The sequence below is a fragment of the Phycodurus eques genome, chromosome 15 (assembly GCF_024500275.1).
Source record: "Phycodurus eques isolate BA_2022a chromosome 15, UOR_Pequ_1.1, whole genome shotgun sequence".
NCBI classification, from domain to species: domain Eukaryota; kingdom Metazoa; phylum Chordata; class Actinopteri; order Syngnathiformes; family Syngnathidae; genus Phycodurus; species Phycodurus eques.
In genome coordinates, this window is record NC_084539.1 from 11,592,043 (window position 1) to 11,606,883 (window position 14,841).

The window sequence follows — 14,841 nt, forward strand, 5'->3', positions numbered from 1 at the left end:
GGATCATTGGGACACACAAACCCCTCCACCACGATAAGGTGACGGCCCAAGGAGGGGTACCGCTAAATAAAATATGAAAACTGGAATCAAATGGTAAAGAGGTCTTACACTACTACGGAAGCATATAGCTGCCCCACCCGAAAATACAAACGTTTCAGTATCACGTTATAACATGAGAAGTTTCATGTTACAACGTGATGGATACAATATAGATGGATACAAGAAACGTATGGAGGCTGTCATCGCTGCCAAAGGGTGTGCAACCAAATATTCAGGAGGGGTGCCAATATTGCTGCACATGCTGATTTCTGTTTTAATTTTTTTTTCTTTGAAATTGCAATAACTAAGTTGAAAGAAAAAAAATAAAAATATATCCATAAAAAGATCCCGATTATGTAAGTTTGGTGCATTTCCAGTTATTATACAGGTTATGCAAAAAAAAAAAAAAAACTGAAGGGCTGCCAATAATGGTGACTGTGCATTGTGTCACTATCATGTTTTTATGAATACCATTACAATAATAAAATAAGAATACTCTCATGGGAATCCCAAACTGTATTTCCCCAGTATTTGATCGAGTGCCCTGTAATGGGTTAAAAGGTCGTAGTGTATATACAGTGCTATGGTGACAGACGCACTTGTATGGGGGCGTTTCACTGTTGCGCCACACGCACACGCGCGCACATTCAGTAGTGTAGTACATATCAAGAAATATTCACGTCCTGTTCCTTTAAAAGCAGCCAGCCCACGCCTCTACAAAGCGGCTTGTTCCGGCTTGCATCTTTTTTATGCTCGCTCGCCACATTAAAATAGTGGCCAGCCGCTCCTCTGTGGCTCACGCAGTCGTTTTCCTTTGACGTTCGACTATCGGCGATAGGACCGCGTCTTGGGCCAAGCGAGGCCGCCTGCGAGGCACCGTGGCCGGCTGAAGAGGTTCCATCAGCGGCGCAGTGATACGCCACCATCCGCTCCTCCGAACGCTGCCTTGGCCGTGGGAGGGGAGCCAGTGTACCACCTGAACCAAAGTGGTGTTCCCTGCATCGAGACCGACCTCCAGTCCTCCTTCTGAGTCTTTTTATTTTTGCCATCTTGATGGAGGAATGTGAGCACGTTTGGGCTGTGGAGGTGTGCGTGAGGTAAGATGTGACCCCCTCCTTCTCCTTCAACTTTGCTTGCCCTCAACTTGTTTTGATTGCGCTGTTTGTTCGGTGTGAAATGAGTTTGCTGCCAGCTCAGCACTAAACGTCGGCAACTGGCGCGGAAGCAATAGAGAAGAAGAGGAGGAGGAGGAGCAGGAGGAGGCAGGTGGTGCGTGGATGTTGTTTGGCTCCATAAGCTCCTCAAAACACGAAACAGAATTCTCAGCAAGATGTCCCAACTTTTTCCACCTCAAGAAATTAGAAATAAGAAACTTCCATTCTCTGTGGCTCTTGTCATCATTAGTGGATGACTCTGGGGTGAGAGGCGGGGTATACCCTGGCCCGGTCACCAGTCCACTGCAGGTCACTACAGTAAACAAACTTAGTAAAACATAACATATTTCCCAAAAACTGAATATATACTGTATTACAGAGGACCCTCAGTCATCTTGGTCAAGTTGTGTAATACTTACCATTTACCCGACAAAACTGGGAAGTGGCAAATTTCGGAAAAGTCCAATGACATTGCTCTCAAGTCAGAGTTCCTACATGCACTTCATTAAATTAATGCCAAACCACAAATAGACCTTTTTTTTTTATTATTATTATTAAGCCAGGACACTGGTTGTAAGTTTTAGCATCGAAAATAAATATTGACACTGAAAACAAAAACCTGCACTTCAATTAATAAATACCTCACCTCAAATCGACGACTCCTTTTCCCCCTGAAGGAAACAATAAAAGAGGTGGGTGTGAGAAGCCTTACGGTGTCTAAAGTACCAGGCCTGCACAGCAGCTATGGCATTTCCATAGCTGAAGTTTACAGTGGAGCTTAAGGACAACAAGGAAATGCAAGTTGGATAAAAAGAAAAGAAAAAGAAAAGATAAAAAGAAAGCAACATACTGTAGCTCTACCAATGCCATGGATTGCTACTGAAAGCAAGTGTTCCTACTGACACCTCAGCTCAAATAGAGGACTCCTTTTCCTCCCTGAAGTAGCAAAAACTTAAGGTGGCTGTAAATCTATATTTTGACGAATAAATACTACCATGTTTCACGATAGACATAATTATCATGAGTTTATAGGACACTGCTGCACCAGATCCAGCGGAAGACATCTTTCCAAAAATGTATTTTATATTTAATACAGAGTGGTGATTTACATACAAAATGAATGTGTATAAAGAAACTAATCTCATTGAATCCTGTACCTACTGATGCTCTGCCCAGGGACACGGCATTGATTGCCTACGACAATACTATTTTTTCCATTGACCTTAATGGCAATTGTGATCAATCACTTTGAATTGTGGTTGTGCAAATGTGTGATGTAACCATCCATCCAATTTCGATAACATTTGTCCTTGTGGGTGAGCAGGAACCTCTCCCCGCTGATTTTGGCGAGAGGCGGGGTCCACCCTTGATTGGTCGCCAGCCAATTACAAGGCAACTATGGGAACGTTCGCAAAACGTCAACGTGACGTAATTCTGGTGCATGCGCATTAACATTGGTTAGTAGAAGTCCCATTCACCTCCATATGATTTTGCCTAAGAAACCTTGTTCTCGTGGCATTTTATCGCAGTATGCAAGTTTGGGCCAGCTGATGGCAAGCAAAGTTATGTAGCAAAGCTTCTGTACAACAGCAGCAACCAGAATTTGCCTTAAATACGAAGTTACACACAAATGTGTCCCAAATCTGTTCACCTGGCCTGATTGAGGGGATATATTTGATCGACAACTTTTAATTTCGGCCTACACAAATGATTTAATGAAAGTCACTTGACGCATAGAAGTTAATGTCAGTTATTCAATTGTTGATTGGAAAATGTTCAGACAGCGAAACGTTTCATAAAATATGAACAATATATCTATGATCATAATATTATATTGCAAAAAAAGGTATTACAAAGTTAAGTGTCTTACCGTTACTATATAAAGTGCCGACAGCAAACATGGTCGGTCAGTATGATTCCAGTTGTGTCACGTAATGTGCCTGCACGTACGCTTTCAATGAGCTTCATGTGTCTTTAGGATGTTCTAAAAGCTCCAAAAATCCTTCGTTGACAATCTGTATGTACAGCCCATAACGCTACACGACACTACCATTGATTAATTAATGGAAATAAACGTGACAAATTCCTTGTGTGTTTTTTGGACATACTTGGCAAATAAAGATGATTCTGATTCTGATTCTGAATAACCCGATAACTCGTGGTCAGCTATTGACGTCCACAGGCTTTCTGCCAAACGAAACACCACGTGATCATTTGGTGGCGACACAGCGAACGCTCCCATAAACCGTTCACACTAACGCGTTCACATATGGGCAATTTAGAGTCTTCAATTAACCCGACATTCATGTTTCTGGAATGTGAGAGAAACCAAGTGAGATTAGATTCAAACCCAGAATCTTACAACTGAGAGGCAGACAACTAAGGACTACGTCACCACATAACAAAAAAAAATATATTTTTTATTTTTGTTTTCTTTTGTTTTCTTTGCGATTTATAACATTGCTGCTGGAGGAGAAAATGCTATTTAAAGAAAGCATGTTCGACAATAAGAAGTACTGTACTGTAGTTTTAAAACAAATTAAAGTTCTCATAAAGACTGATGTATATATATATATATGTATATATATATATATATATATATATATATATATATATATATATATATATATATATATATATATGTATATATATATATATATATATATATATATATATGTGTGTGTATATATATATGTGTATGTATATATATATATATATTTAGCATTTATTAAGATTACACAACTCCTGTTTGATCCCTTTACCACAGATGTAACTTTATTAAAAATATTCTGCAAGCTTCTGCTTTTCTGTGTAGTGTAGCAGCATGTGAGCGGTACGGTTGCCCTGCCTCCCACTGAGCCACTACCCCCGCACACTGTAACGACAGCAATATAATAACACGCACACGCACAGCCACTCTTCCGCAGCTGTGCACTCATGCAAAACATGGTCCAACGATAATCATCTTAAGGAAAAATATGTCTGTAGGTTTAAATGTTACTGACCACGGATGTGTTTATATTTTGTATCCTGTTGGAGTGTTTGACAAGCAACATCATGTCTTCCTGTTAAATGTTAACTTGTGCTTCACCGTTTACTGGCTGTACATTGTTCTACATACACGCACAATGTTCTAGTGCTGGGCTCACTGTGGCAGTGAGAAGTAGAAGGGAGTCTTCAAATTACTTGACTTTTTCTTGTTCCTCAATTGGATTGACCCTGGAGGATTAAACATTAAGTTTTCATGTGAGTCTTTTATATTTTATTATTTTTTTTATGTAGTTTTTCAAAGCATATTTGAGTCTTTTTTTTGAGTCATTTCAATTTTAAAAAATGTCATAATCTTTTTTTGAAAGAAAATGGAATCATTTAAAAAAATGTTTGTTTTTAAATTTTTCTATTATTAAATTTTGAGCCGACTGGTTAAGCACATCTGCCTCACAGTTCTGAGGACTGGGGTTCAAATCTGGCCTAGCTAGTGTGGAGTTTGCATGCTCTCCCCGTGCCTGCGTGGGTTTTCTCCGGGTGCTCCGGTTTCCTCCCACATCCCAAAAACATGCATGGTAGGTTAATTGAAGACTAAATTGCCTATAGGTGTGAATCTGAGTGTGAATGGTTGTTTGCCCTGGGATTGGCTGGCGACTCGTTCAGGGTGTACCCCGCCTCTCGCCCGAAGATGGCTGGGAAAGAACTATAATATACTTCCTCTAATTGCATTAGATTATTCACTTTTTCATCATTATCACTACCCTTCAATCACATACTGCTATTTAGTGAGGAGTGCGACATCAATTTCAACATGTTTCTAAATACATTCCCTTGTCTCATAAAGGGCTATGTTGAAGGTCTGTTGTTTGTGCACCAGGCTACATGCACTGCGATTGTAATAATACCTTAATCTAATGCAGTATACTTATGTAGGCGTGTTCTGCTTGGATGTGATTTCAAAGGCCGCCTGCTTGTTCCTTCTTTTATGCTTTCATTTGGAGCTGTTTATGAGTTTAACTGAGTTAATACTGTAAGCCAAGTACAGTGAACTCCAGCTATATTGCCACACCACCCTGCTATAGTGTGGATTTTTAAGTGATTGTTTTTAAAGGATTTTTACAGTATAGAGGCTAGTCCCAATTTAAAGCTACACGCCTTCAGTGCAGTAGCATGTTGTGCCGCAACCTGCTGGGCAGCAGTAGGGTCAACTGGAAAAGATGCAGCGTAATAAACTGCAAGAAGAAAAGGCTGAAAAGGTCCCCAACTATTACCGAGCAGAGAGAATATATGCTTGTCAGTAATGTTGTATGCTGTTTGTATGTGTTGTTGCCCGATGTATTTAAAAGCAGTTCTCAAACTTTACACCAAGTACAACCTCAAAAATACTTGCCTTTCTAAGTACCATCATGACCAACATTAAAATACAGTGTCATAGTAGGCCCAGGGGTTCATCAAAAACATGTCAGGCTGTTTTAATTTAATTATTTCTAAGCCACTGTAACATTAGTCACAGTTTGAACATTAACACTGCGCTTGAATACAGGAAAACAAAAACATATTTAAACAGTTATTCAATTAAAATGTATCAGACATAAAGTGAAATAAAATGTTTTCCTCAATAAACATTTCAAAACAAACAACTCTTAAAGATTTAATGCAAATGTATTATACTTTAAAGTTAAATACAACTGAACTGTACTAACTAAATGCACTTTATTGGACTGTAAGCCACTGTAACAATTTGTACAGTTTGAAGTCATTGATTCTTTCATGTACCACTCGAGACTCGCACGCGTTGAGAATCACTATGTTAAATTAGCCGTTGTGTGAAGGTTTATAATTTCCGTAATATTGATGATGATTTCCATTTGTTGGTCAATTGGCATTTCACATCATATGTTAGCATTGACCCAGAAGAATTTTGTTAGAAGAAATTATATAGTTTGATTAAACATTTTGATGTTAAAATATTCAATGTTGAATCCTCTTTTGTTTTATGTATCAGTTTTACAGTAAACTGTAACTGGGAATGACAAATGTTTGCCTCTTATGTGCGAGTGAGAAAGTGAGAACAGGCACTAAGGATTACTTGAAGTGTGTTTTAATAAGTTTTTTAATCATTTAAAATGATTGAAAGCGTGTGGGAGGAGAAAAACAATATATATATATATATATATATATATATATTTTTTTTTATTTTTATTTTTTATTTTTTTTAATACAGTCTATATTGCACATTTTCATTGATCGCGGGTGTGTCTGGACAGTAACTCGATTTTAAACCGACTTGTTTTCTTCTGATGGCACCACCAAACATGTCCACCAAAGTTTTATGAGAGATGCTGCAAATAACGTGAGCCAATGTGTGATGTGGTGAAAATGATCCTCGAGTGATGTAACAGTCCACTCAAAAACAGTTGCTCTCTATTCTTCTCTCGCTGAGGAAACTCCAAAAACCCAGCCCCCCACATACATAGATGAGGACATGTGACATGTCGTCCCTAGCCAGATGACAGCTTTGGCAGCTGTTGGCTGCAAAAACACCATGCACTTATCGTGTTTGCTGGGCATTGGTGGGGGGTTCAGCAGGCCTATAGAACATTTGTCCTCCAGGGAGTTCTTTGCCTCCATAGTTCTGCCCAGATTGTATTTCTCCAAATTCCATCCATCCATTTTCTATAGAATAGATATATTACGGTTGTGGGTGAGCTGGAGTCTATCACAACTGACTTTGGGCAAGAGGTGGAGTACACACTAGACAGGTTGCCAGCCACCCTGAACTGGTTGCCAGCCAGTTCAGGGCGTACCCCGCCTCCTGCCCGATGATAGCTGGGATAGGCTCCAGAACGCCCGCGACCCTAGTGAGTGGAAGCGGCTCAGAAAATGGATGGATGGATGAACTGAGTAGTAATACTCAGGGATCACTCAGGGCACACATACAAAGGAAGCATAGTAATTAATAAATCTTGTGATAGACGTACTGTGTTTCCTCATAATGTGACTGGGCTGTACTTGACTACAGGTAGGGAAAGGTGCCGATGGGAGCTGACAGGAGGTGAGTTTTTACAATAATCCATCCATCCATTTTTATACTGCTTATCCAGATAAGGGTCACAGATGACCTGAAGCCTACAAAAACTGACTTTGGACAAGCTGCTAATCACGATGGACAAAGAGACAAACAACTATTCACACTCACATTCACGTCTAAGGACAATTTAGAGTCTTCAATTAACCTAACATGTTTTTGGAATGTGCGAGGAAGCTGCAGTACCCAGAGAAAACGCACAAAAGCAAGGGCAGTACATGCAGTCACCACCGACCGAGCCGAGATTCTAATCCAGAACCTTTGACTATGACGTAGAAGTGTTAGCTAAATGCTCCACCGTGCCGACACCTAAGTAGAAAAAAAAAAAAAGGCTGGCACAAGCCACAACACGGTCGCCACAAATCAATCATGGAGCCGATATCAAACACGGTCGCCACAAATCAATCTTGGAGCCGATATCAAACAATTGAAAAGTGAAAATAAATACTATTAAATTTGACACTCCAGAGAGAATTGCGCTAGCGACCCTGCCAAATTTGAATGATTAAAAATCCGCCAAAATGAGGCTTCAAAATGGTGAAAAATCAAGCCGTCGTCTCTCATCTGAAACACCGAATGCGTGAAACCATGCACCGCTGAAAAAAGGTTACCCACCGATGCGAACAAAGGCACTGAAGTTCTTATATAGTGGGTGAGGGAGGACTCGTGCCAGACGCCAAAGTACGTCACTGGGCACTTTTTTAGCCATGTCCCAAAAATCAGGAAAACTGAAATGATTTCATGTTATCATCCGCAGAGGTTGAAAACAAGTAATGAGCCTATTCCACAAAGTAAGGAGTGAAAAGGACAGAGAAAAGCTTAGAAAAGTCGAGAGTAAAAGTAAAACGTTGCCAGAAAAATAAGTACTCAAGTAGAGATACCTGAAAGTATTCGTACTTTGTTGCTTCCCACCATTGACTGTACATGGTGATGTTAGTGATTGCGCTTGGAGGGAAGTGTGTAAGCCGAGACACACAAACAGGATATAACAGTTGTTCAAAGCAGGAACAGGTGGCTGCAGTGTCATGTTTCCCGCCAGTGGCTTTGTTCCACCACTCCCCCATCAACTGTTGTCCTCCTTAAACTCTCACCCGGGACTCCTTTCACCACAAGAGCATGACCGAACTCCTCCTTGGACGGTGCTGTTTTCGAGGGGATGGTGGTTAAATTTGGGTGCCACACGGAACGAAACATGAGGCGGGAACAAGGCTTGAGACTGGCCAGGCGTAGTGGCGTGCCACGGAGACCTTGCAAGGTGCGTAAATATCAAGCATCATGTGATATTCAACAAATGTTTTTTTTTTTTTTTTTTTTTCCCCAGAGCTTTTAAGTGCTTTCAGAGAGTTACTATGTGTAATGTGCAACATAGCATGTCTACGGCCTTACTCGACCCTAGTGCTCACAGTTTAAAATGATGTATTACCAGAGGTGGCAAAAGTACTCACACTGGTAAAAAAAAAAACACTGGTAAAAGTACTGATTCAACTCCTTTATTTAAGTAAAAGTAAATAAGTACAGACTCTGAAATGTATTACCAATACCCATTTTGATACCTTTTCAAAATGAAGAAAAACAACAAAACAGTCGTACATACTTCTCACAAAGTAGTTTATCTTTTACTAACTTGCATTGTCCTGTACTAAGAAGAAAAATAAATCTCTGGACACAGATTTGCTGCAAGGAAAATTGTGATAGGTTAATTCAAGCTGAACTGATAAGAATTTGGTTTTAAAAGCTTTGTTTCTGCTACATTAGCTAATGGTAGCGACTGAAAAAAATTACACATACAATAATATGTGTGTGTGTTTCAGATCAGACATTTTTTTTAACATAAGATACCGGTGGTTTTTAGGCTGGCACAAGACACAACGTCTTTGCCACGAGTTGTTGCAGGCTCTTGGAGCCTGCAACATGAAACAGTTCTCTTAACTAACTGGATGGGGAATATCTTGCATCTCCATGTTTTATGTGCCCTGCGATTGGTTGGCAACCAGTTCAGCGTGTACCACGCCTCTCGCCCGAAGATAGTGACCCTTGTGAGGATAAGTGGTACAGAAAATTGATGGATGGATAAAAACCAGTACTGACAAGTGTTCTTTATTCTCTGTGAAGAATGACTAATATTACTTATTACTTAATATTACTTCCTGAGAAGTTTTGCGCTACTCATTCCTCTAGCTTTATTATACTGCCTTCTGGTGGCATAGGCATGCACACCAGGAGCAGTGCAATGTACATTAAATTGTAGCAGAAAAAGAGTTTTTTTTAAATTATTTGCATTCTTTATAATTATGTCATTACTTTATGATTTTAAAAAGTGCAATATTATGCAATGGATTAACCGCATGTCTGTTGGAGTACTAAGACTGACCTGTGAGAGGGAGCAATGTGTCACAGGGCATCCAGATAGCCGGAAAATCTTAGACATTAAACCGTTTCACATTTACGATTCTCAGCCCTGACCTTTTTCTGAGCAGATCGGGAAGGTAAAATCACTATTATGGCACCCCACAAAACAGGATCATTAATAATTCGGAGAAATCCGATAATTGGGCCTTTGCTGACTTCGCTTGGAAAGGGGGAATCTGACTCAAACGGGTTTAAAATAAAATAAGATAATCCTTCAATGATTCTCATACGGGAAAATCAGGCATTACGACAGCACACAAGACACAGCAGTGTTTAAAAGATAAGAATAACAATAAATAAATAAATTGATTAAAAATAACTCGTATTAAATTCTTTAATGATAAAGTGGCATGTGATTTTTTTTAAGCCAAAGATAAACAGAGAGCAGTAGGTACAGGGTTTAAATATTGTTATTCAATTAAGGGTGATGAGCTTGAAATTTCACACACAATTCCAGCTCGTCTTGCTAGAAAATGGCCTGTGGTCTGTGTGTGCCACAACTATCAACAACATTTATGAAATTTGTAAAATGTTTCTTTCTTTATGTGCATTGACAAAGTTGATGAAAACACTCTTTGGTTTTAAAGCCTTTCATGCTCTTTGTGACTGTTTTCTTTACATGTCTGCTTTAAGATCAGTGGTGTGTGGACTTCTTAAACCCTGGTATGCACTAAAACCAGCATGTCTTGTTCCTCAAGTCTTTTCCAGCACTGGCCTGCCGCAGCTCGTTGAGATGTATTCCCCCTGAGCCCGCCGGTGCCTCCGCCTTGGAGCCGGGATGCCGGTGCAGGCCGCCCAATGGACGGACTTCCTGTCCTGTCCCATCTGCTACAACGAGTTCAACAGCAGCGGCCACCAGCCCGTCAGCTTGGGCTGCTCGCACACGGTGTGCCGCACCTGCCTGCACAAGCTGCACCGCAAAGCCTGCCCCTTCGACCAGACGCCCATCAGCACCGATATTGACCTGCTGCCCGTCAACTGTGCCCTGCTGCAGCTGGTCGGAGCTCAGGTAAAAAGAAACTACCTGTTTTGAAATGTAATGGATAGTAACATTATCATAGGCAGGCAACAACTTTGTTTATTTCTCCCACAAAAATATGCATGTTAGCTTCATTGAAGACTCTCAATTGCAGATGGTCAAAGTATGCCCGTTTTATTCATTAATCTGGAGCATTTACATGATCGAGAGTCCTGTACTCCCATCATCCACTTTCTATTCTGCTTATCCTCTCCCAGCTGACTTTGGGTAAACTCTGGACTGGCCGCTACTCAATCACAAGGCATATACTGTACAGTCGAGACAAACAACAATTCACTCTCACATTCTGACCTATAGACAATTAAGTTTCATTGAACCTAACATGCATGTTTTCAGGATGTGGAAGAGTACCCGGAGAACATGCAAACTCCACACAGGAAAGCCAGATTGTAACCCCCAACCAGTGAGGCAGATGCACTAACCACCCAACCAACGTACCGCTGAGTCCTATAACATATTTGTTGCATTCATTTATTTTTTTCCCCCTATATTAATTTTGTTGATTAATCAATCCACACTGTGGGTGAAATTGTTTAATTTTAAAATTCCAGTTTAAAAAAAAAGAAAACAAATATTTGCAAACTGAAAAAAAATATATACTTAAAATATTTATTCCAATTATTTTTGAATTTTTGAATTCACATGGTATATTTAACGTATTTACCTAGGACTGACGCTATGGACTAAAAGTAGGGCAGAAATGTCAAATGTATACACTTTTTTTGTTGTTGTTGCAAATATGATACAACTTAAAATTTATGTGATTTCCCCCCAAGCAAGCTCTTTTATGATTAAACATACAGTGGATCATACTGAACCATGACAATTTTTGTTGAACCAAAGAAAAAAACAACCAGGGTTAAAAATCATTGATAAATAAAATAAAACATTAATTATTAGTTAAAAAAAAAACAAAAAACAAACAAATTACATCTAATCTTCAAATGGACTGGTCCATCTGTCAGTTTGAATTTAAAAAACAAAACAAAAAATGCAGTAGCCCAAATATTTGCCCACCACTCCTCTAAATTGTCCAAAGGTGTGAGTTTGAATAGTTGTTTGTCAATGTGTGCTCTGCCATGGGCCACTCTAGCTCACCCGCGACTAATGATGACAAGCGCTCTAGAAAGGGGCTGGATGTACAACAACAACTGTGTCTTTGTGTCGTTTAGGTTCCAGACGTGCAGCCAGTCAGCCTGAGCAGTGCGACAGATGTTGGACACTATGAGGCCTGCAGGGTGTGTGTGGAAGAGCTGGCTCTATACCTGAAACCAATTAGCTGCACTAAAGGTATGACTATTGCTTCAAAAGTAACAGTTTCTCATGTTCAATCCAAATTATCTTTTAAAGGTTTAGCAGATAGAAGAACACTTTCATCATGAATCCATATTACAGCGGAACCTCATAAATTGTACACAATCTGTTACGGGATGCAATTATCAAATTGAGAGTGTATTTTTCCCGTAGGAAATAATGGAAATTGACCTAATGTTTTTCAGTGTCATCATAATACCCATTTTTAGCTGTACCAGCATTTTTTAAGTAACTGGGTCACAGGTGGGTTGGAGGCTATCCCAGCTGACTTTGGGCAAGAACTGGTGTACAGCCTGGACTGGTCGCCATGCGGGACACATACAGACACACAACTATTCATTCTCATTCAAACCCACAGTACAGACAATTTACTTTCTAATTAACCTAATATGCACTTTTTTTTAGGGTGGAAGCTGTAGTACCAATAGAAAAGTCAAGGATAGGCTCCTGCTCACCCGGAGTCCTAATGACGACAAGCGCTATAGAAAATGGATAGTTATTTCCTCATATAGTGGATTTGGTCTATGTTACTCAACTTTAGAGAGTACCAGGCATCCAATACGGGTGTGGATGGCATTGTTTTGTTCAATTTGGTCTGGGTTGTTGGTGGAAGTTACACAGCGTTTTAGTCACGTGCATTTACACACACACACGTCTGCATTTATTTGTTTGACGCAAACCATCGTATTTTTTAAACACAATATAAGATTAATTTGAAATGATAAAGTGTTTTGTGAGTACAGTTTGTGGTATATGTGTGGTTTAAACTTCTAGTATTATCTATAATGAAAATCTTTAAGGGGGGCATCAATTGCTCAAGTTTTTTTTTTTTTGCTATTCGTGGCAGGGCTCGGTCCCTATCTCCCATAGTATAATATGTAATTGAATATGTTTAGGGCATCACTTCCTCTTTAATCTCCGCTGTAAACCTCAGGGGTGTTGTGCAGTATAGAAAATGGATGGCATTCTACAGCAGTTATCAGGTATTTATGGGTTCATCTTACGTCCCTATTTTTGCAATTCATATCTACCACACATGTTCTGGTCTTGACGATGCCGTCACACTTTGTCAACACGAAGCTGACGCCCCCTCCAGGTGTGGCGCCACCGAGTCCGGGCGCGCTCAGCCGACCCATGCAGAGGAAGCTGGTGACGCTGGTCAACTGCCAGCTGGTGGAAGAAGAAGGCAGAGTGCGGGCTGTGCGGGCGGGCCGGTCGCTGGGCGAGCGGACGGTCACCGAGCTCATCTTGCAGCACCAGAACCCCCAACAGCTGTCCGCCAACCTCTGGGCTGCAGTGAGGGCGCGGGGATGCCAATTCCTGGGGCCTGGTGAGCGTACATCAGCATTTAAACTATACAGTGTCCCACACTATATCACGGTTCATCGTTCACGCCCCGACTGTATCAGTCTTTTTTTTATTTATTTTTTTATCGGTGTTTACAATAAGTTGTGATCCCCTGTTTATTGTGGGGATATGTTCTTGACAAACCTGTAAAAGGTGAAAATGAGCCATATCAAAACCATGAGGGCAGACAGGCTCTTGGTGGACAGGAGGAACTTCCAGAAGACTGGACCACACCACCCAAGGTGATCAGAGAGACAGGCAGGAGAGTACTTGGTGTATCTTCTGGCAGGACAGGAGAGAAAGAGACTTGGTGGTGGAACCTCAAAGTACAGGAAACCATACAAGGAAAGTGGTTGGCTAAGAACAAGTGGGACATTCAGAGGACTGAGGAGAGGAGAAAGGAATACATTGAGATGCGACATAGGGCGAAGGTAGAGGTGGCAAAGGCCAAACGAGGCATATGACGACATGTATGCCAGGTTGGACACTAAAGAAGGAGAGCAAGATCAATACAGTTTGGCCAGACCGAGGAATAGAGATGGGAAGGATGTGCAGCAGGTTTGGGTGATTAAGGATAGAGATGGAAATGTGTTGACTGGTGCCAGCAGTGTGCTGGATAGATGGAAAGAATACTTTGAGGAGTTGATTCATGAGGAAAATGAAAGAGAAGGAAGAATAGAAGAGGCAAATGTGGTGGACCAGGAAGTCTCAATGATTAGTCAGGGGAAAGTTAGAAAAGCACGAAAGAGGATGAAAAATGGAAAAGGAGTTGGTCCTGGTGACATTCCCGTGGAGGTATTGAAGCATCTACGAGAGGTGGCTGTGGAGTTTTTGACCAGCTTATTCAACAGAATTCTAGCAGGTGAGAAGATGCCTGAGGAATGGAGGAAAAGTGTGCTGGTGCCCATTTTTAAGAACAAGGGTGATGTCCAGAGGTGTGGGAACTGTAGAGGAATAAAGTTGATGAGCCACACAATTAAGTTATGGGAAAGAGTAGTGGAGGCTAGACTCAGGACAGAAGTGAGTATTTCCGAGCAACATTATGGTTTCATGCCTAGAAAGAGTCCCACAGATGCATTAATTGCCTTGAGGATGTTGATGGAAAAGTATAGAGAAGGTCAGAAGGAGTTACATCGTGTCTTTGTGGATCGTATGACAGAGTACAAAGAGAGGAACTGTGGTACAGCATTCAGCAGTCTGGAGTGGCAGAGAAGTATATTAGGACATGTATGAGTGCAGCAGAACATCAGTGAGGTGTGTTGTAGGTGTGGCAGAGCAGTTTATGGTAGAGGTGGGACTGCATCAGGGGTCAGCCCTGAGCCCCTTCCTGTTTGCAGTGGTGATGGATAGGCTGACAGATGAGGTTAGACGGAATCCCTGTGGACCATGATGTTCGCAGTTGACATTGTGATCTGCAGTGAAAGCAGGGAGCAGTTGGAAGAACAGTTAGAAAGATGGAGGCA

At 40.9% G+C, this 14,841-nt stretch overlaps 1 protein-coding gene across 9 annotated transcripts in view; it reads left to right on the plus strand.

The window, feature by feature from the left end:
• The first annotated feature begins 719 nt into the window (after positions 1-719).
• The window catches only part of rc3h2 (ring finger and CCCH-type domains 2), a 38,591-nt gene continuing 24,469 nt past the window's right edge, over positions 720-14,841 (plus strand). For 5 of the 9 annotated variants that reach the window (XM_061698100.1, XM_061698103.1, XM_061698104.1 and 2 more), the window contains exons 1-4: positions 720-1,136; positions 10,377-10,687; positions 11,890-12,007; positions 13,128-13,361. In XM_061698100.1, the coding sequence (XP_061554084.1) occupies positions 10,457-10,687; positions 11,890-12,007; positions 13,128-13,361 (583 nt within the window). In that variant the 5' untranslated portion in view covers positions 720-1,136; positions 10,377-10,456. Of the gene's footprint in view, positions 1,137-4,023; positions 8,525-10,376; positions 10,688-11,889; positions 12,008-12,954; positions 13,015-13,111; positions 13,362-14,841 lie in introns of those variants that run through there. The other 4 variants (XM_061698101.1, XM_061698105.1, XM_061698107.1 and 1 more) reach the window with 4 other exon arrangements.